The following is a 22,475-nucleotide window of genomic DNA, read 5'->3' on the forward strand; positions in this document are numbered from 1 at the left end:
TAAATGATGAATCAGTCAAAGGGGAACAAAATATACTGGAGTTAGAGAAAGAGTGCGTTTATAATATGAAACATCCCTAAAAATTTTGTGCTGGATGTTAAAGGATTTATAAAATCTTGACTTGAAGAAATGAAAGAAGCTTGCAAGTAGAAAGATCTGCAGAAGTAAAATGAGAGTTAGAATGCAATAAGTAGAGTTATTGTTCTGAATGGCACAGAGCAAAAGGTAAGTAGAGAAGATAAAGCTCAAAAGCAAACTCCTGTGAAGAATAATGAAGAGCCTTGAAGATGGCCAAAAATTTTTGGTTGACTAAATTATTGCAGAAGCCAGCAATTAGTTGCAGCATAAACAATGTATAACTCAGCTCAAGACCCTTAAATTCAGTTTCTCAATAAAGGCTTATTACAAAGGGTAAAATTATTCACTTCAGTGCTCAGAAATAAAAGATCTTATCTAATATACCACATTATTTTATTTAACCCAGAAATGAGTTTCAAAGAGGCCAAAGTCTGCCTTGTTCAATATAGTTAGATTTCAGCATTTCAAGAATAGATCACCACAGTTAAATTACAAAGGATCATGAAAAGATAAGGAGAAAATCCAGAATAAAAAGGATCTGTTTGTGACCCTGCCTTACTTTGGCCACATCACCCAGGCCCTCAGTGTCCAGAAGGACTAGGGTGTGGTTGGGCTTGGAGGGGTGGGGCACACACCACATCCAGATGCCTTTGGTTTCCGACTGCACCGTGGAGCCCAGAGGGAAACCTGCAAGGGAATGGGAAATGCAACACAGAGTGACAACAGAGAGTCCAAGAAGCCCATGGGCCACAAAATGAGATATACAGGGTTATAAATGCCCTAAGATACAATATAGTGCTTTCTCCATTTCAAGGGTGTCCACATTTGTATGCCATCTAACTACGCATACTTTCACTAGCAGTAATACTTTTTCACATCAGTTTGGTTTATTCAGACTGCTAATTCCATTTTGCAATGTAAATATATCCCTGTTCACGTCTAGGTGGCCCTACCCACACATTGGATGAGAAAAGAAAGGAGTATGCTACACATAAGAAAGCTGTGTTTTTTATCCATTCAACAATCATGACTCCCTAAAGAAGTGAGTTGAATGTATTGTAATTAGATCAAGACCTTTCAATAGTCTGAGGAATGAACAGGGCAATTTATTAAATATTATTTATTAAGCACCCATTATGTTCTTGGCATTGGGGATATGTTCAAGGCTCAGGAGATACCGCAGTGGCTAAAATATACAGAAACACTTTCTCTTTGGAGTCTTACAGCCAATGAAGGCTAAGACCCTGGTAATTTATAACCAGTTTATGAGCCAGGCACATGAAATCTGGTCTTAATCGATGGGACTATGGAGAGACAGGAATGGAAAAATAAATAAATAAATAAACAAACAAACAAACAAATAAATAAATAATAAGCATACTTTATAAGCCCTCATAAAAGATTGTGGCTGCATCTCACCTTTTACTTGTTTTGAAGATGCTATAAATCACAACTAACTCAAGGAATCCCAGCAACAATTAAAACATTCTTTAAGAGAAACATTATCACATCACATTTATTCTGATTTTTTTCTATTTTGAGGGAAAACAGAACTTCTGAGAGCCCCACATTGAACCAGAATAGAAAAGATGTTGATGTGTGGTTGATGCTGTTTCTATATTCTCATTTTCTGCCCATGGATTTCAGTATGTTGTCCTCTATTTTTCTTATGAGTTATTTTATATTCCCAGGGTCAGATTCTCTTTACAGTAAACCATATTCATGGGCTTTTTAGTATTTGGATATGCTAGTCTACCAACACCAAGGTACAGCGCTCTAATCAGAATTTTCATGAAGGCTAGCTAAAGTCATATAAAAATAGCAGTGACCTTGCCGAAACCGGTTTGGCTCACTGGAGGGTCCCAGGTTCGATTCCGGTCAAGGGCATGTACCTGGGTTGCGGGCACATCCCCAGTAGATGTGCGGGAGGCGGCTGATCGATGTTTCTCTCTCATCGATGTTTCTAACTCTCTGTCCCTCTCTCTTCCTCTCTGTGGAAGATCAATAAAATATATTTTTAAAAAATAAAAATAAAAATAGCAGTGACCTAAAAGGTAAACATTCTGATTTATGTTTCTCTTACTCAATTAAAGAAGCACTTACTGTGTGCTTACTATATTCTACACACTATACTTGTTACGGCAAATTTGTAGCAAAGACTCCAGGTAAGGTTTTTTCCTCTACTGATTTTAATTTTAATATAAGAAGAAAAACAAGTAAATATATAATTATATAAAATATGTTCATATTGTGTTAAATTTAAATGGAGAGGCAACATGAGACAGGATGGGCAGGGAAGACTTCTTTGATAACTGGGACATTTGTTCAGAGCCTTGAATAAAAGGAGCCAGCTGGGTAAAGAAGAAGCAAGTATTGCAGGCAGAGTGAACCACAGGTTCAAGGAACTGGAGATAGGAAAGGGCTTGCAATTTGCAAGGGCAACAAGGAGGCTGGTATGGTTGTATCATAACCAGTGATGGAGAAAATGTATAAGGTATTGGAAAGACTAGGTCACAGTGGGCCTCTGAGGAGTGTGGATTTTATGTAAGAATAATGCAAGCTTATAGAAGGCATTAAAAGCAGCTACATGAAACTTTGCTTGGTTGCTTTGAAGATAAATTATTAGAGAGGGTCAAAGTAGAAAAAGGACACTTCAGAAAAAAAAAGAAAGGATTTCAGGCAAAAGATTAGACTGACTTAGCCTCATAAATAAAAATCTTAAAATAGTCCTGGTCAGTGTGGCTTAGTTGGTTGGAGTGTCATTATATACACCTAAGAGTTGTGGGTTCAGTTCCTGGTCAGGGCACATACATACCTATGTTGCGGGTTAGATCCCCCCATTGGAGCAAGCACTGGAAGGCAATGGATCAATGTCTCTCTCTCTCTCTCTCTCTCTCTCTCTCTCTCTCTCTCTCTCTCTCTCTCTCTCTCTCTCCTTCCCTCCCTCCCCACCTCTATCCTTCCCCCTGTCTCTAAAATCACTGAGCCTGTATTCCAGTGAGGATTAAAAATAAATGAAAATAGTAAGATAAAAATAGAAAAACAGATTTGAGATATATTTAGTAAGAGTAACAAGAGGGAATGTGTGAATTGGATGTGTGAGATAAGCTAAGTGAGGGCTATCAATTTAGAGGCTTGAAACTAAAAGTTGGTGCACTACTGGGAAAAAATGATTGAGAAAGCAGAAAGTGAGCTGTTATTTTGCTTTGTTTGGTTTGGTTTCATTTTGGTTTCAAAGTGGGGATTGATCTAGACTTTTATTGTGAACATAACTTTAAGTGGAAAACTTTCAAAAAGAACAACTTAGATAGTTATTTGATTAATGAGTCTGAATGTCAGAAGAGATACTGAGGCAAGAAATATGCATTGCAGAGATATGAGAATAAAAGTGGCATTTAAAGTCCAGAGATTGGATGAGATCAAACTGAGAAAGTATAAACAGAGGAGAGAAAAGATCTCAGGGCCAAGTCCTGGAGGGACCTACCATTCAGATGAGTGGATAAAAAGTTGGAGACCAGTAAAGAGATGGAAGAGAACTAGACACAGGGATAAAAAGAAACCCAAAAGAGTGTGGTGCCACAGAAGCCGAGTAAAGAAAGAATTTCAAGGAGCAGAGAGATATCAACTATGAAATAAGATGTCAAACAGGGAACTAAGATGGATCCAAAGAAGCACCCATTGATCATACAAAATGAAGTTCATTGGTAAATATAATAAGAGCATTCAGTGGACTGTTAGGGTTAAAAACAGTGAGAAGTCAATTGAAAAGAGAGGTGGGAAGAGTAGAATTGGGAAAGGAAATAAAGACAGACAAAATATTTTAGCTTGAAGAGGAGTAAAAAGAAAAAATGAGGTGGTAGTCATAATGAGATATGGAGTCCAGAGAGAAATTTTAAGATGACAGATACTCAAGCATGTTGGTTAGTTAATAAGAATATCACAGTAATAGAAATCAAAATTTCATGTGGGAGACATAACTTCCAGAGCTTAGTGCCTGGTGGGTTAGAAAAGATGTCTCTGAGAGCACTAGTTTGGGAGATTTTCCTTTTATAGGAAGCGGAAACATAGAAGTAAGAATTAGGAACAGAAAAAGGTCAAGTTGCAAGTTTGCTGGTGAGAACTAGAATTAGAAAATGTGTCTAATAAGAAATGTGGGATCTCCCTTCCTGTGACCCTAGAGAAGTAGTGAGAAGCTGAGATTCAGCTGGAGTTAAGCAAACAGCTTCTGTCACAGGACTTCACTCACCACACTTTTCTCTTGCAAGACAGTTCATCAAATAGGATTTTCCTGTGCGATACAGCCCAACGATGGCCACAACCACCACTGGTTGAGAAATCTTGTAAAGAATCTTTAAGGCTTTCTCGTTCACTGACATCTGCTCATCCTTGTTTTCCACCAAACACATGGGGACCAACATGATGGGTCCAGATGCCATGGCAACCTGCAAACCCAAAATAATTTCTCTGTAGTAATAACATCACAAATTCATTCTCTGATTCAAGGTTAATCAAAGCCTGTGTGCATCAGCAGAGGGCCTGTGGGACCTCTGTACTTTTCTATGGCACAAAATTTAGGATAGCATTTGATGGTAGTGATGAAACAGTAGATACTATCAGCCTCCAAAGTTTTACTTCCATAATAAAAATAAAATTCAAGCAATGATTTTCATTCATTGCTGAGCTCTGAGAGAGATGCATTACAAAGCTGACCTCACTGCTCATTATAAAAACCTTGCAAATTTGGACTTATTATACCCACTTTGCATATGTAATCAATACAGTTCAGAAAGACTGAGGGATATGCTCAAATTTATATGTGAAAAAATGGTAGGTCCTGGATTTGAAACCAAGAGAGTCTATGTCACTATACCATGCTTTACAATCACCAATCTGGGAGAATCTTTCTTAACAACATTGATTATTCTATATACTCCTAGAAATTGTTTTCTTAATTTCCTTTTCAGTCTGTTCATAGTTAGTATATAGAAAGGCAACTAATGTTTGCATGTTGACTATGTATCCTGCTACTTTGCTGAGTTTGTTTATTACTTTTAACATTTTTGTGTGTGGAATCTTTAGTTTTCTACACATATAATCATATCATCTGTGAACAGAAATAATTTTACTTCTTCCTTTCCAATTTGGATGCCTTTCTTTTTCTTGACAAATGCTCTGGCTAAAATTTTCAGTACAGTGTTGAAATGAAAGTGGTGAAAGCAGGCATTCATGTCTATTTCCTGATTGTAGAGAAAAAGCTTTCAATCTTTCACCATTATGATGTGTGCTGTGGGTTTCTCATACATGCCTTTTTTACATGGAGGTAGTTTTCTTCAATTCCTACTTTGCTGGGTGAAAGGGTGTTGACTTTTGTCAAATGTTTTTTTCTGCATAGCTAGAGAAAATCCTGTGTTCCCCCCCTTATTCTATTAATTTATTCTATACTACATTGATTAATTTATTCTATACTACATTTATTAAGAATAAACACCACTTGGTCATGAAGGGTCATAGAGTATAATTCGTTTAATGTGCTACTAAATTTGGTTTGCTGGTATTTTGTTGAGTATTTTTACATTGATATTCATCAGGGACATTGGTCAATAGGTTTCCTTTCTGGTAGTGTCATGTATTTTTGGTATCAGTATAATGTTAACCTCATAGAATGAGTGAGGAAGAATTTCCTCCTCTTCAATTGTTTTAAGTTGTTTGAGAATTGGTGTTAGTTCTTCAATGCTTGGTAGGAATCAACAGTAGAGCATTGGGTGTTTTTTTTGTTTTGTTTTGTTTTGGTTTTTTTGGTCAGGACACTTTTTATTACTAATTAAATATCCTTACCGACTGTAGGTCGAAAATAATTTTCTTTGTGACTTCGCCTTTGCAGATTTTGTTTTCCTAGAAGTTTGTCCATTTCATCTAAGTTACCTAATTTGTTGGTGTGTTGCTGATCATAGTGCTCTCTTTTATCTGTTTCCTACAGAATTGGTAGTAATCTCTTTTCTGGGATTACCCCAAGGAAAAGAGTCTATGTGAATAACTTTCTCATTTCAATATTAGTGCCTGCTCTCTTTTTTTTAATCAAGCTAGCTAAAGGTTTGTCAATTGATCACTTCAAATAACCAGCTTTTGGTTTAATTGATTTTCTCTATTGTCTTTCTATTCTCTTCTCTAATCTTCATTATTTACTTCCTTCTGTTCAGTTTGTTCTCCTTTTTCTAGTTCTTTAGATTAGAAAAAAAGTTAGATTTTTTATTTTGAGATTTTTTCTTTTTTTTAATGTAAATATTTATACCTTTAACTCCCTCCTCTCCCTTAGTACTGCCTTCACTGTATCCCATAAGTTTTGGTATGCTGTGTTATCATTATTATTTGTCTCTAAATATTTTTCAATTTCTCAAGTGATTTTCTTTGATCTATTGGTTGTATAAGAGTGTGTTGTCTATTTCCACAAATTAGTTAACTTTCCAGTTTTAATTCTGTGACTGATTTCTAACTATATCCATTTTAATCAGGGAAGGTACTCTGTATGGTATCTATCTTTTTATATTTATTAAGACTTAATTTTTGGTTAACATGTGTTCTATTCTGGAAAATGTCCTATGTGCTCTTGAGATGAATGTGTATTCTGCTGTTATTTATAGAAGCTCTGTTAGACCTAAGTGGTTTATTGCATTGTTCAACTCCTCTATTTCTTTAATTAACTTCTGCCTGATTTTTCTATCCATCTTGAAAGTGAGATATTGAAGCCTCCAACTATTTCAATAGAACTGTTTATTTTCATGTCTATTCAATTTTTGCCTTGTATGTTTTGAATTTCTGTTATTAGGTGCGTAAATGCTTACACTTACTATACTTCTTTCTATATTGAACCTCTTCTTAATATACAATGTCTTTCTATGCTTTTTGTAACTTTTGTGACTTTTAAAGTCTAGTTTGATATTCATATATCCACCCATGCTTTCCTTTCGTAACTGTTTTCATGAAACATCATTTCCACCATTTCACTTTCAGACTATTTGTGTTTTTGAATATAAAGTAAGTCTCTTGTAGACACCATGTAGTTTTAACATGATTGTTTTAAAATAAATTCTGTCAATTTCTACCTTTTGATGATAGACTTTAATTCATTTACATGTAGAGTAATCCTATATAATAAAAGGCTAATATGTAAATCAACTGAATGGCAGAATGACTGGTTGCTATGATGTGCACTGACCAGGGGACAGACACTTAACACAGAGCCAGGCTCACAGCTGGCAAGCGCAGCAGCGGTGGCGGGAGCTTCTCCTGCCTCCATGGCAGCGCTAAGGATGTCCGACTGATGGCTTAGGCCCGCTCCCCGAGGGATCCCAGATTGTGAGAAGGCACAGGTGGGGCTGAGGGACGCCTCCCCGGCCCAAGTGTACAAATTTCATGCACCAGGCCTATTGTTACTTATAAAGAGGAATTACTTCTATCATTTTGCTATTTGTTTTCTATATGCCTTATAGTTTTTTATCCCTCTTTCATGTCTAGTTGACTTTTTGTACTAAAAGATTTTAATGCTCCAATCATTTCCTTTTGTGTATATCTTATAGCTATTATATTTTTGGTTACCATGGTAATTATATTTAACATCCTAAAATGATCACACCCTAATTTAAATTTAAACCAGTTCAACATCAATAACATACAAATACTTTCTCATTTAAGCCATTTTCATAGCTTTTAGTTGTTGACCTCTTAAATATAGTTGAAAACAAAAAGTGGAATGACAGACTGTTGTTACAATAACATTATCAGTTATAATTGGCCATGTATTTACCTTTATCAAGATATTTATTCTTCTGGTGCTGCTGTCATGAAACAAATGGGCAGAGAAAGGACCTAAGAGAATCTCAGCTATCCCAAATACAGGATTTTTCCTTGATCACCTTCATGTGTATAGCTCAGGGAACCAAAGGGGGTGTGGGGAGTCTGTTGTCTAAGCCACAGACTGACAAAAGGAGAGTGTTCTTACTAAAGCACGACTCGGGTAACTGTAAATGCTTGCCTCCTTTCCCTTAAAAAGTCCATCTACACCCTGATGGCTTCTGAGCCCACAATTTGGTCCTGGTATAAATTTCACCATTACTTATTTTTCAGGGAAACTGTAAGGAAAGAGACACAAAATGAGTAAACAAAAGGGATTGCTAATATCAACAGCTTCTCCTGGGTGGTCCCCAATCACCATTCCAACCATAACAGTGATAATCATCACCTTGTGCTTCTCTGGAAATAAGGTTTTCATATCTGGGCTATACTTTGGCAGGCTGAGTTTAGTTGTTCTTTCCTGTCACATTCATGGCACAGTAAGCATAATTCATAGAGATTTTGCAATAAAAAATTTCTCTATTTTTGGTTCTGCCCTTACAATCCCTGCAAGGGCCAAAGTGCTCCCAACTTTGTGAGGATCTCAGATTGAATGTTATTGCTGTCACTGGACAGCCACGTCTATAGTGCTGTAGAGAGGCTCTATCCAAAGCAGGGTCATCATCAGTGAGAAGCAAAGCCATCACCGCATCAGTGTCCTAAAACCTAAGGCTTAACCAGTTCTTAAGAGAATAGAGAGGCTTATGATGCTGAGGAAGGACCTGGCACTGGAATAACCTAGGGACACAGCCATGAATTTAATTGTTAAGCTAAAGACTTCATGCATCTCTTGTGTCTCATGGTCCTAGTTGTTGAGAGCAGCTATAAAAATTGTAATAAGTATGGCAAGTATTCATCAAAATCTGAGTTTTTAAATTGACAATTCAACTTGACATATGACAGATCAATGAAATGTAATATCTATAGAACCATTTATAATACTAAAGGTACTGAGGAATTTAGGTTTCAGAAGGGAAATAGCTTTTGATTTTTCTCCTTTTTAAGAAGTCATTAAAATCCTTTTGCCCACAAAGTTCAAAATTCATCCCATGTGGGAAAATTGAGTCACTGGGAGATTGATTTGTGCAGCAAAATAAAGAAATAGATATATATTAAGGGCCAAAAAAAGTATATATTAATAAAAAGATATATATGTCAATGAAAAATAACAAGAAAACCTCTCAATTTCTGCACTCTCCATGTAAATGTTCAAAAATATCCACGTAGAATGACTCAGAACCCAGCTGCCGTTGGGTAGGTCTGCATAACTCCTGGAAATATCTGCCATAGGATTTCATTAGGGAGAAGGAAAGAACTACTTATTTTCCAGGAAGTGCTGCGTTGCTTCTGCCCAATTTTCAGGATGTACCAAAAAAGAAGCTGCCCCTGGAGTCCAAAGCAAGCTTGGGCCTGAGCAGTGATTTACAGCCAATGTCTGGTTTCCAACTTTTAAAGATGAGACTGGGGATGGGAATGAGGCTGCAATCCATAGGCAGCCCGTTTGTTTTGGGTTCTCCTTTATCATTTTCCTCTCCAATAAATGAAGGCAGCCAGAGTCTCTGAGTCAGTCTGCTCTTGATGCAAAAAGTGAGAGTACACAATTTGGTCCTGGTATAAATTTCACCATTACTTATTTTTCAGGGAAACTGTAAGGAAAGAGACACAAAATGAGTAAACAAAAGGGATTGCTAATATCAACAGCTTCTCCAATCTAATGTGGAGTTAAGACTAAGAACCAGTGATAAATCCATCCTAATGTAAATTATAATGAGGAACATGGATGAAGAAATTGCCTTCACCACCCCCACACCCCATTGAACAGCCAGGAGAAGAACAATCTCTCATCTCTCCGCTTGCTGCTGTCCTGGTTATGTGACATCCTACGAGGCTGTCACCTTATAGTTACCACTGCTCCAAAGGGGGAAGGTGAGCTTCCCCAGAAGAAAGCCAGCAACTGAACCCTGCAGTCCAGCCTGTCCTAAAGGCTACAGGGGCTCTTACCTCCCTATGCCTCAGGGACCATTTTCAATCAGAAATTGGGAGGTTTAAGCTCAAGATCAAGTTGCATGCAAAGAAATGTTGAAGGATTAGCATTTCTGCCCCTCAGCTCCTCAGGCCAGTGTGTCAAAGATCAAGCTCCCAATTGTTTCTCACTCCTCCTTGCTTCCTCTCCTACTCCCGCTTTTCTATTGCTAGTTTATAGAAGATGGAAAGAAAACGGAGCAAAAATTTGAATATAAAAGTAATTTCTGTCTTTTTAATTTTGTTTTGGTAGGGACCACACATTCAGAAACAGTGCAGGATAAAAAACGGGCTTAGACCTTAAAGTTTTTAACAGTTGATTAAAGAGACTGAGAATGAATTATTTTCTATAAAGAGAGCGTGTTAGAATTTTTTGAATACTAAATATGGTTAATACAAAAATAACTCTTAAATATTATAGTGTAGGTTGGGGGCCACGTTTTTCTTTTTCTCCAGTCTGAAGCAGCGATGGAGAAGGGGAAGGAATGGATCCCACCCAGTACCTCTGCAAAGTCATGGTTTAGTCCATCAGTCCCAGGGGACTTCAGCCCCTTTCCACTGACAAGATCAATACAGGGCTTTTTGTGCAGCCGTGAGCGGCTGCCCCAGGAGGAGTGGTTTCTCCCCAGGACACATTGCGCGCGCTGTCGCCCTGCAGCCGCCTTGGGTCCTATGCAAAAGCTGAGGCTCGGGAGCAAAGTGCCTGGCCGCCTGGCCGCCTGCCCCGCCAGCGCCCGCCCCTCCCGCACCCGCCTCCGCTGCTTCCCCACGCACCACGGTGCCTGCCCAGCCTGAGCCTCCTGTGCAGGGTGCGCGCTTGGACACGCGTGGTCGTTGTTTTACGAACATGTGTGTGGAAGACCAAGACTACGAGCGAACTTACGTGGTGCGTGTGCCCCAGCCAGGGGACCAGTACTCAGCTGTCCTTGCTCTTCCTCCGCGCGCTCCTTCTGCATCTGGATCCTCCGTACCGACTACTCTCTTTAGATCCTGAAAATGTTATGGCCAAGCAGTTATGGGTCGGGTGGGGAGAGTCAAAATCGAAAGCACACGAGTGAGTGTCTAGTGGTTGTAACTGTGAAGGGTTCTCATGTTTGTTAGCGGAGACGAGAGGTCCAAGTGTGGAGGCGCACGGAGGTGGACGATCCCTTTTGGTTCCTCCTTGGAAATCCACCTACTGGTCCCTCCTCCTCAGTTGGCTTGTGTCCCCTGACCCCACAGTGAACACAGAGTAGCAGGCTGAATGTGAGCCAGTAGCAGCAGGCTGCCAGGGGCTACTGCTTCCCTCAGGGGTACTTTTGGGGGCAATATGGGTGTTTTGCTTGTTTTAATTTTTCCTTTAGACTATTTCATTTCTGTCTCTCATTTTAAGTACTCTTATTATTAACAAGTCATTCTTCATTAAAGAATTTTACAGTCAGAGATCATCGCTGTATTGAAACATATTCTTCCATTTCGTGTGTGTGTGTGTGTGTGTGTGTGTGTGTGTGTGTTAGCTCTGTGGGAGATTATAAAGGTTCTGAATTTATATACTTTGAGTGTTTGCTTTAAATAAATAAAATACTATAAAAATTTCAAAAGTGAGTATTTATTTAAAATGAGCAAAGAAATCACAATCATTGTATTTTTAAAAGCTGATAATGTCATATTTTCTCTCACTTTTCTGGTTTTATTATGTCCTATTAAAATTTCCCCTTCATGTTTGAATTTTAGTATGAGCATTAATTCAGAAAAATAAATATATAATTTTAAGGCATTACATTGAATCAAACTCTGTAGTTCAAATCAGTCCCCTGCTTCATCTGTTGCCTTCTGGATGAATATATGTAGGGGTTCTGTAATGGAACCAATTTGGGGTCGTTTCATTGCCTATTTTTCTCTGCCTACAGTATTTTGAGTTGCTTTCAAAGACATTAAAATGTTAATTCCATTTTCATCAATCTGTTTGGTTGAAATTGGCTCTTTGAAGGCCTGGTAAAAACTAAGTAACAACAGTTCAATGTCAGATATTCATTTTCATAGCATGATCAACAATATATTACTAAAATGAAAATCTTGTTCCAAGAAAGTTGTTACATTGAATACAATATCATAAAATACATTGAAAAATGAAAATTTTAAATTTCTTCATTTCTTTAAATATGTGAGGTAATATTATCAATCATATTTTTATTGGAATGTTTACCTTTTAGTATGAGTTTATATCCAAGATTTCCTATTTTCAGAGTTAAAATATATTCTTATTGTGTCATGCTGTTGCACAATTTTTATAAATTATCTTCATTTGGTATTTTTAATTTGGGTAATAGTATGGTTTTCCTGCAACACATGATGCTGCATTTCACTGGTACAACTAATACAATTATGAGGCCCATTGCCTTTGCATATTGAAAGATGAATAAAGTAAGGTTCTCACCTTTAGACAATTTACACCTTGTAGGAGGCAAATACAAAATAAAGACAGAAGTGATAAGTGCTAAAATGATGTTACAAATGAAGTGTTGGTCACTACAAAAGCAATAGTATAATTATGTTAGTAAGGGTTATAGGTGGCTTTATAGAGAAGGTCCCATTTCTGTTGGATCTTAAAGAATGACTCACTTTTGAAACAAGAGTGATTGAAGGAAAGATATTTTAAAGCAAAGGATAGAAACTAGCAAATATACAAAAGTAGGGACTGGATGCTAGGAATCAGTCTGGTCCAATGCATCCAGTATTAACAGACTCTCAGAGAATAATGTAGAAAGATTGATTGAGACCTGAATCATGGGCTATGTTGCACAAGCAGGTAGAGACTTTAAAGATCACTAGACATGCTCTGAGCCATTTTGAATTGTATTTCTCTGATGGAAGGAGTAGAGAGTGAATAAACTGAGAACATTGGAGAACAAGATCACTTAAGAGGCTGGTGCTACAGCTTAGAAAGTATATCACATTCTAGGTTCCACAAAGGAATTCAGGCATTCAGGTACCTTCCATTCTGTTGTTCTATATCCAGGAAGGCATTGTACACATATGCAAAGTCAAAGGTTGAATGCAATATCCAGACAGTTAGATGGAAAAAAGTGACTAGTTGAGAACCCGCAAGTAATATACATATACTTCTGGTTATACTGCATGTGCACATGGCCACACCTAGATGCAAGAGCAGCTAGAAAGGTGTAATGTCTACTACCTAGGTTGCTATAAGCTCATCTTATTATATGGAGTAATATAATATTTGGAGCCAAAAATTCTGTCATAGCTCTAAAAGTATATGCAATAATATCAAAAGATATTAAAAGACCTTTAACTTAACTTGGCAATTTCTAGAGTTGAGCGTAAGCTGGGTTAAGTATAGTGAACCTATACTACTGACACAGAGATTGATTGATGATTCGGGATGAGAGGTGATGAAGAATATAAGACTAGTTAGTTCTTTTGACCTCTAAGTCACTATTTTATCATTGTTATTATTCATCATTTTTAATGTTTTTAACTAATTTATATTATTTTTAATGTATTATTACTCCTATAATTGTTGAAGAAAAATATATTAGGAGTCTTTCTTTCCATAGTGGTACATGGTTTCAAGAAAAAAATCTTTAAAAATATATTCTAAAACTGTAAGTCACAACATGTAATATTGGTGAAGGAAGAACTATTAAAATGATTTCCAAAACCGATGGAGGTTAATGAGACTAGATTTAACTGAAATGAAATTTTTGCATGTTCTCCTAATTTATCTGCAATTGTTTTAGAAAGTATGTTTTTTTGGCATCAAGTATACTAGTTTTAGGGACTGATAGGAATTCTCAGACAGGAAGAGTCTCATTTTAACACGCTGTACACAGAGCTTGGTAGAAGACCATAAAACTGCTGATATACCAGTCTTTCCAGAGAAGCACAAACTTAAAGCAGTTTCAGTTCAAAATTTGTGTTGAGTGCAGTATCTTCACTCCTGAGTCCAAGTTCCAATTTGTGAAATTAAAAGAACAGATTGGCTTCCCTCCAATGCCTGTGACATCTGGTTTGAGATAATGATAAATATGTATGCAATGACTATTAAATTCTACTGCTGGAAATGCCTTTTAATAAATGTGCCCACAACTTTTCAAGGATAATTCATTTTAAGCTAAATAATTTAAAAAATATATTTTTATTGATTTCAGAGAGGAAGGGAAAGGAAGAGAAAGAAACATCAATGATGAGGGAGAATCATTAATCAGTTGCCTCTTGCACGCTACACGCTGAACACTGAGGGTGGAGCCTTCAACTCTGGCATATGCCCTGACCATGGAATCAAACTGATACCTCCTGGGTCATAAGTCAAAGCTCAACCACCGAGTCAAGCCGGCTGAGCTAAGCTACAGAATTTTTAAACTGTGGCTCTGCTGGCAAAAGCTACTAATTTACATAGGTTGTACTTATCCTTTTTATACCTCCAATGTCTTCAAAACGAGCATGTGCTGAAGGAAAAGACTTATGAGAAGTAGCACAATCTCAGAAAAAGGTTCACTCCAGAAAGTGTACTCATCTTTGCATTCCTTGATCCAGACTCCTCCCCGAATGTCTTGAGTTCTGTATGTAGATGGGCTTATTCCATAAAACTTGAGGTTCTCCAGTCCAAATTTGAACAGCTGAGTTAGGTCAATGAGTGGAGAGCTACCCAGGAATTACCCTTCCCAAATAGTAGAATATGACCAAGCGTGAAGGTGGACTTCGGTGGGGAAGCACAGGACTTGGTTGGAAAGTTTGTAAGGAGGAATCTCCGAAGGCCGGGGCCTCTATGGAAAACTTGCCAAAGGCGGCAACTCCTGCCTTGACTTTTCTGAACAAGTCTGAGCTCCCGAGTGTTTTACTGGAATCTTTATGTTTAGTCTTTGGACGTCCTTGCTTAAAGGACACTGCAGACGCCTGTGTCTTCTCAAGGATGCTTACCCTGCTGATAGTGTCTAGTTAATTTTAGTTCAAGCTGTTGCTACAGTAAAAGCCTAAGGAGGCAGGAGAATGGGGCTGTTTAGTTTCTCAAGCCAATCAGTCCCTTAGCCCTCTCTTTCACAGAAACATGAGTCAGAGTAATTATTCATCCATTGCTCAGCGTCTGCTGGTCAGCCCCAACAGACTTCAAGTCTTGTAACTGAGAGGAGGGCTTATTTTGAATGTGATGCTAATTTTTCTTAAGATTATATGTCCAGTACATTTCACCAAAGTTTGGCAGAATCAGCATTCTCTGTTCGTTTCCACCTATCTTGTCCTTCTCTTCTCTCCTCTCCAGTCCTTCTACACCTCCTGCTTCTTGGGATATTATGCAGAGCCTGGTGAATCAGACATTTCTGTTTACAGCCAAGCATTCCACACATTATTCTGCTGGTTGTCATGGTGTCTTCATTTCCAAACAAATACAAACTGTATTGGTTATCTGCCACTATGAAGTTGTGGAATCAAATATACACAAATTATTTCAGATTAAGACTCTAGAAAAGCTGTTTCTCTTTTAGAAACCATTGTAAATGTCAAGATGTTTTGAAGCACTCTCAGGAAAACTATTTGGAAACATATACTTAAGTTAAACTGAAGTTCCATACGACCTGGCCATTTCAAACTAAGTATAGGTCCAGAAGAAATGTGGATACATGTGCATAAAAACTTGAAGAGAATGATCATAGTAGCAATATGGATAAAAGCTCCAAACTGAATATGACTAAATGTCCACCTAAAATAGCTAAATAAACTTTGTGATATTAGATAGTGGAATATGTAATAGTAATGAACATAATCAAACTACACCTAAACACAACATAGATCTGACAGTCATAATGGTGAATAAAATAAATTGCACACTAGAAAATACATGTTATTTTATTCCATTTATATAAAGTTGGCAAATAGGCTGACTAAGTCTTTGATGAGAGAAGTAACCCCACAGGCGTCTGGCAGGGATGGAGTGATTATTACATAAAAAGAGCCCAAGAAAGTTTCTGGGATTTGGGAGTGCTCCTTTTTTTATGGTGTTTTGTTGTTGTTGTTGTTTTGTTTTGCTTGTTTTTTAATTTCAGAGAGAGGAAGGGAAAGGGAGAGAAACATCAGTGATGAGAGAGAATCATCAATCGGCTGCCTCCTGCATGACCTTTACTGATTGAGCCTGAAGCCCAGGCATGTGCACTGACCAGAAATCAAACCGTAATCTCCTGGTTCAAGAGTCTACACTCAAATACTGAGCCACACCGGCCAGGTGGGAGTGCTCCTTTATTAAAAAACAAGATAAAAATCACAGGGATGTGTTCATTTTGTGTGTTTCATCCACTGCATATGTTTGAGCTTAGAACTTTTCTGTTTATAGGTTATGCTTTCAAAGGTGAAATACTATAGTAAAAGTTCTTATACTAATCAAAAGGCTACTAGACAATTTAAAATCTGATCTAAAATTCAGATTCTTTCCCAAGCTTCCAGTAACAGTCTCAGATGTGAAAATGACCAGTACATCAATACAATTGGGGGCAATATACAACTCTCACCTGAGGGAAATTGGGAGAAAACTTACCAAGTCTGCCTGTCTCTCCTCTTGCCTTCTCTAATACGGATTAATATTTTGCAGAGGATAAGGTCTAAAGTTCATCCTCACCTTCTGTGAATGCAAGAGTCTGGTGTCAATTTCAGGACAAAAATTGTTACTTAACTTTCTATTAATAAAGGTGAAAATGAAAGCAAGAGCAGGGCTACTTTGAAAGCAAACTAATGCTAAGAAATCAGCTGCTTGTTCTTCTGACCAATAAAGTCTGTGTTTATGTCAGGGAAGCAAAAAGAGCTCCAGAAACAACTGAATGTTTTCATGAACTTTGTGACCTGAAATTCTTGCCAATCCTCTGAACTACTTTCCAGATAAGCTAAAGTTACGTATTGCATGCACCTAGACTTGGAACTGTCTGTAAGAATCATTTAATTAGTGGTATGTAGAGTAGAAGTCTATTTATTAAAAAACTTATAAATTAATAAGGTGTAGATAAAACCCTACAACATGTACACTAAAATTAACAGTATTTCTCGGCCACTAAAATAATTAGTGATTTTTATAATTTTGTGTGCATTATGAATTTATTTTCAATGAATGTTATTGTTTCAACATAAAAGTACACACATATAATGAAATATTTTCCATTTTAAAAAAGAAAATCTTTTTTCTCACTATTGCAAATCAACAGGTACTTAGTGGTCAGACAAGTAGTTAATAAGCACTGACTACAACCAGAACTCTCTCTCCCATTGGGACATAATTGGGTATATTTATGTCTTTTATATTAAGGTAGGTCAGATAGGAAAGGTGGCTTGGAATTGTTACAGAATTTACCAGGTGACTGAAAAATACGCAGGAGTACCGGAGGTACAGAAAAAACCCATTTATTTCCAAATGTTTCACATGTGATTCAGGGGAGACTGTTTCTCTCCAAATCCTGAGCAAGCCAATATGGAAGAAACTTTCCCTTTATACTCTTTTGTTTCTTTGTCCCCCAAATATGGGATGGGATTTCCGGGCCTTTCATGGGCTTTGCAAAAAGCCCTGTGTATTGGGGTGGGGGCCATGAGACCACATCTAAAGGCCTGGCCTGGCGTCTGGGGGTTGTGTATTGTTCATGGTTTATGTCCTTTCTAAAATGGGAATAGTACTTAGATAAACAGGTCTTGCAGGACCAGATAATTAGAGAAGGGGCAGTGACTAGAGTCTAGTCACTGCCCCTTCTCTAGACTATAGGCTAACAAGAATGTTCATTAGGTTACTGGCACAGATTCAGATTGCTAGCCCTCCAAAATGTTTCATTTTCCCCATCAGAAAGAGCAGTTGTATTGGTCCTGGTGGTTTGGACAGAAGCTGGGCTTTTGATAGATTTTCAGAGACCAAAAAAAGTATTTTATTCTGGTGAGCAAATAAGTAGGCAAAACTTCATGAAAATAGCAGTTTGGAACTGGGACAAATTATTATTATTTTTTCCTTGTGATAATTTAAATGATATAGTTTCTACATCTTTTTTTTCACTTCATGATAAATTTTAGAAATTTACTCATATTAGTAAAAATAGTATTTCCCCTCTTTATTTTAGTGACAGTGGAGTATTGTTCTATACATATATCCCATGGTTTACACTACTAGTTCCTGACAGATGACTTTAGAGTTGTTTCAACAGTTTGCGGTTTCAATAACACTGCAACTAACATCCTGGAACATCCTAGTACATATGTCATCTTTCTCTAGAGCAAATATATCCATAAGATAGATTCCTGTATGTGGACTTGCTGGGTCAGAGCTTTAGGTGCATTTAAATTGTTGATATGTAATTGTACACTTTTCACTGTCACTAGGAATATGAAAGATTCCCCAAATCCTTGACAACCCATTGTCCTAGCAAATGTTTTATTTTTTGCTGATATTAGAAGTGAAACAGGTATCTCATTGTTTTAACTTGCACATCTCTTTATTATCAGTTAATGTAAAGAAACATCTTTATTTTTGTGTATTATATTTGCCCAGTTTTTTAATATGGTCATTGCTATTTTCTCACTGCTATGTAAAGGGCTCCTTATAGCATAAAGAAATTATTTCTTTGTCTGATTAAATGGCAAATGTTTTCTTCACTTGCCATTTATCTTTTTGTGTGGGTTTTGTGTGTGTGTGTGTGTGTGTGTGTGTGTGTGTGTGTGTATGCGTACATATAATAGCAGCTATCACTTCTCTTTTAATTAGAGGTTTTTTTAATATGTTTTAATATGTTTTTATTTTAGAGAGAGAGGAAGGGAGAAGGATAGAAAAATAGAAACATCGATGAGAGAGACATTGATCAGCTGCCTCCTGCACGTGCCCTGACCAGGAATCAAACCAGGGACCTCTTGGCTCCTAGGTTGAAGGGAGGATATTTTGCAGAGGATAAGGTCTAAAGTTCACCCTCACCTTCTGTGAATGCAAGAGTCTGGTGTCAATTTCAGGACAAAAATTGTTACTTAACTTTCTATTAATAAAGGTGAAAATGAAAGCAAGAGCAGGGCTACTTTGAAAGCAAACTAATGCTAAGAAATCAGCTGCTTGTTCTTCTGACCAATAAAGTCTGTGTTTATGTCAGGGAAGCAAAAAGAGCTCCAGAAACAACTGAATGTTTTCATGAACTTTGTGACCTGAAATTCTTGCCACACCAGCTAGGCTATCTATCTATATCAATACTGCATCTATACCTATATCTATCTAATTTTTAATCCTCACCCAATAATATGTTTATTGATTTTAGAGAGAGGAAAAGAGAGAGAGAGAAACATTGATATGTGAGAGAAACACCAATCGACTGCCTCCTCTATGCCACCAGGAATCAAACCCACAACATTTGGTGGACGGATAGATGTTCCAACCAACGGAGTCACCCAACCAGGGCTTACATATTTTTAAAAAGAATTTCATTATTTTATATAAGTGAATTTATTAAAGCCTTTCTTTTATGTCTTTTTTCTTATCACACTTATAAGTGACCTCTTTATACAAAACTCTTTTTTTAAAAGCTGAAGTATTTTATCTAAGTTTTTAATTCAATTTTTCATATTTCACTTTGATCCATCTGAAATTTATGTAGATATAAGAAAATCTCCAACTTTATATTTTTCAAATGGTTACCTGTAATCCAAATACTATTTACTGAATATTTCATAATTCTTCACTAGTGCTAAATACCAAATCGATCATGTACTAAATTTTCAGGTGAATTTGAGCCCTCTTATAATTTTCAAGTCTTTGATTGCTGTTTAAATGTTTACATGTCAGTACCATTGTGCTAATTTTTTTTAAATGTTTTATCATATGATTACTGTTGAGTCCCTCCACATTTATCATCTTTGTTTCAAAATTGCATTGGAAATTCTTGCTTTTAGTATATATATAGTTTAAAATAGTGTTTCTACTTCCAAAAAATATTTTTGCCATATTTATTTGAATCATATCAAATGTATTCATTCATTTATAAATATTAACATCTTTATATCTATACTAGAGGCCCGGTGCATGAAATTTGTGTGGGGGGTGGGGGGGCGGTCCCTCAGCCCGGCCTGCACGCTCTCCAATCTAGGACCCCTCGGGGGATGTCCAATTGCTGGTTTAGGCCATCCGAGGCTTACCTGAGCCTTGGGCTGACCCTGGGCAGTGGCAGCTGCCATCCATGGCTTGCCTGAGCCTTAGGCAGCCGCTGCAGCTTTGTCCGGAAGGACGTCCCAATGGTCGTCTGGAAGATGTCTGCCCCAATTAGCATCTTACCCTTTTATTAGCATAGACATTTTTACACTTTTTTGTTTCTTTTAGACACATTTTAATAGTTCATATGAATCCTACTTACACCTTCGTAATTTTATTCTAAATATTTTATTTGGCCCTAGCTGGTTTGGCTCAGTGGATACAGAATCAGCCTACAGACTGAAAGGTCCCGGGTTTGTTTCAGTCAAGGGCACATGCCTGGGTTGCAGGCTGGATCCCCAGTAGGGGGTGTGCTGGAAGCAGCTGATTAATGATGCTCTCTCATCATTGATGTTTCTCTCTCCCTCTCCCTTTTTCTCTGAAATAAAAAAATATATATTTAGTAAAAATAAATAAAATATCCAATTTGTTTGATGATATTGTGAATTTGGTTTGTCTTTCATTACATTTTCTAACTTGTTTCCCATTTTTTCAAATTAATTATTTTAAGCAACATATAATTGGTTTTCTGTATTACAGTCCCTGAAAATTATTAGAAATTATGGTTTACTTTTAAAATTTCCATTGAATAAAGAAAACATGACATATATATTTTAAAAGTGAGCCACAACACTAAACTATTAAAACAGAAGAAGCTTCATTTTATAATTTATTAACAGTAATTCTAAAGCCTATTTCATTTTTGGGCTCAGTACACCAACTATCTTAGCAGTACCGTGTAGTCCCACAGGGAACACACTGCCACTTTCATCAAGGGACTTTGGTGACAATAAGCTTTCATTTCATTAGTTCTTTCAATCTCTTGCTTTTTTTTAGTTGATATATGTTACTTTATTTATCATATTTCTTTCTAAATCCTTCAGTAAGCAGTTCTTCTTGGAATTACAAAAAAAGAGAGTTCACTCTTTAAAATCTCCAATTACCCCAAGAGTTGGGATTTTGTATTTATCAGCAGCTAAGCATGTGTGTCTACTTCTCTACTACCTTAGAATACATTTTCACAAGGTCCTCCAATATTTCCATATGTGTGAACTTGGATACTGGGAATATCCATGATTTGAACGTTATTAAGATTCCCTCATCATCTCCTCACTGGGGCTGGGGAGTTTATAGGTGAGGCCTGTAAACTATCCCTGTTAAGTGTCAGTGAAATGATGCTCTTTGAGAGGTAATATAAGTATGATGCTAATTAATTCTCAATCCCAATAGAGGTTGCAATCCCAAACAAATGAAATGTAATAGAATGCTGGTCCTGTAGGGAAAATGAATTATCAAGCTCCATGTTGATCAAAGAAAGTTTCCTTCAGTGCCTTTTAGATTGTTACAGACAGATCTAGAAAGAAATACAACTTTTGGGCTTTCCGCAGTGTGTATTTCATATTAGGGCAAATCTGATACATTCAAGAGACAATGAATCTATTTCATATTTTTTTATGGTTGTAGCTAAAGTCCTATTAAATGGTTATACAAACATCAAGAAGACTAAACGCCATGCAGTTGGTGCACAAGGAGACCATCCTAACACTACCACTTCTTCTTTTTCCCAAACCATGCTTTTGCTATTTCAGTGAGTCAGAGTTACTCCAGAAAATCCCATTTTAAGGAACAACTGGACTCAAGAGTCCCCAAGACCAGCCCTCCAGTTCAATGATTTCCAAAATTACACTCAGAACTCTTAAAAAGTTTCATTCATAGAGGAACAACAGTTCATTACAGTGAAAGGCTAGAAATTAAAGCCAACCAAAGCAAAAGGGGAATAGCTTGAAGTCCAGGAAAGGCCAGGCACAGACTTTCAATTGTCTTCTCCAAGAACAGCATCTAGTTCTCTCAGAAACCACGTGTGACAACACATATGGGATATTGCCAACCGGGGCGGCCCACCCAAGCCTTGATATCCAGTATTGTAATTGGAGGCAGTCAAGTAGGTGTGGAGGGCTCAGTGGCTGACTTTAGTTATTTAGACTCCAGTCCCTTTATAACCGGACAACACAGGGGTCCAGCTGCCTGTCACTATTTCAGCCAATTAAGCAGAGGCAGGATTGAATCATATATGAGCTTTTATTCCAATAATGCTGGCAGTATGGGAGAGCAGCCACAAAAATCTGCCCTCCACCCCACCATAAGCAAACTGCTTATATTGGGAAGAAGGACAAGGTTACATGGGGAAGCAGGAATTACAAGTGTGGGAAAGTAGGCGTGGGGTAATCATTACAGATTACAAGTCATGCGGGCTGGAGGGGAATCACAGAGAGGGTGCACCTCCAGGTACCCTGAGCAGGACCAGAATACA

The 22,475-nt window shown here is 37.3% G+C and overlaps 1 protein-coding gene across 1 annotated transcript in view; it reads right to left on the reverse strand.

The window, feature by feature from the left end:
* Positions 1-11,108, reverse strand: part of LOC102428291 (guanylate-binding protein 6-like) — a 29,010-nt gene extending 17,902 nt beyond the window's left edge. Inside the window, exons 1-3 of the mRNA XM_023757683.1 lie at positions 10,871-11,108; positions 4,325-4,520; positions 638-765 (exon numbers count right to left, since the gene is read on the reverse strand). Of these exons, the coding sequence (XP_023613451.1) occupies positions 638-765; positions 4,325-4,514 (318 nt within the window). The 5' untranslated portion in view covers positions 4,515-4,520; positions 10,871-11,108. The remainder of the gene's footprint in view (positions 1-637; positions 766-4,324; positions 4,521-10,870) is intronic.
* Positions 11,109-22,475: the final 11,367 nt, after the last annotated feature.

This window comes from Myotis lucifugus, unplaced genomic scaffold (assembly GCF_000147115.1).
Source record: "Myotis lucifugus unplaced genomic scaffold, Myoluc2.0 scaffold_110, whole genome shotgun sequence".
NCBI classification, from domain to species: Eukaryota; Metazoa; Chordata; class Mammalia; order Chiroptera; family Vespertilionidae; genus Myotis; species Myotis lucifugus.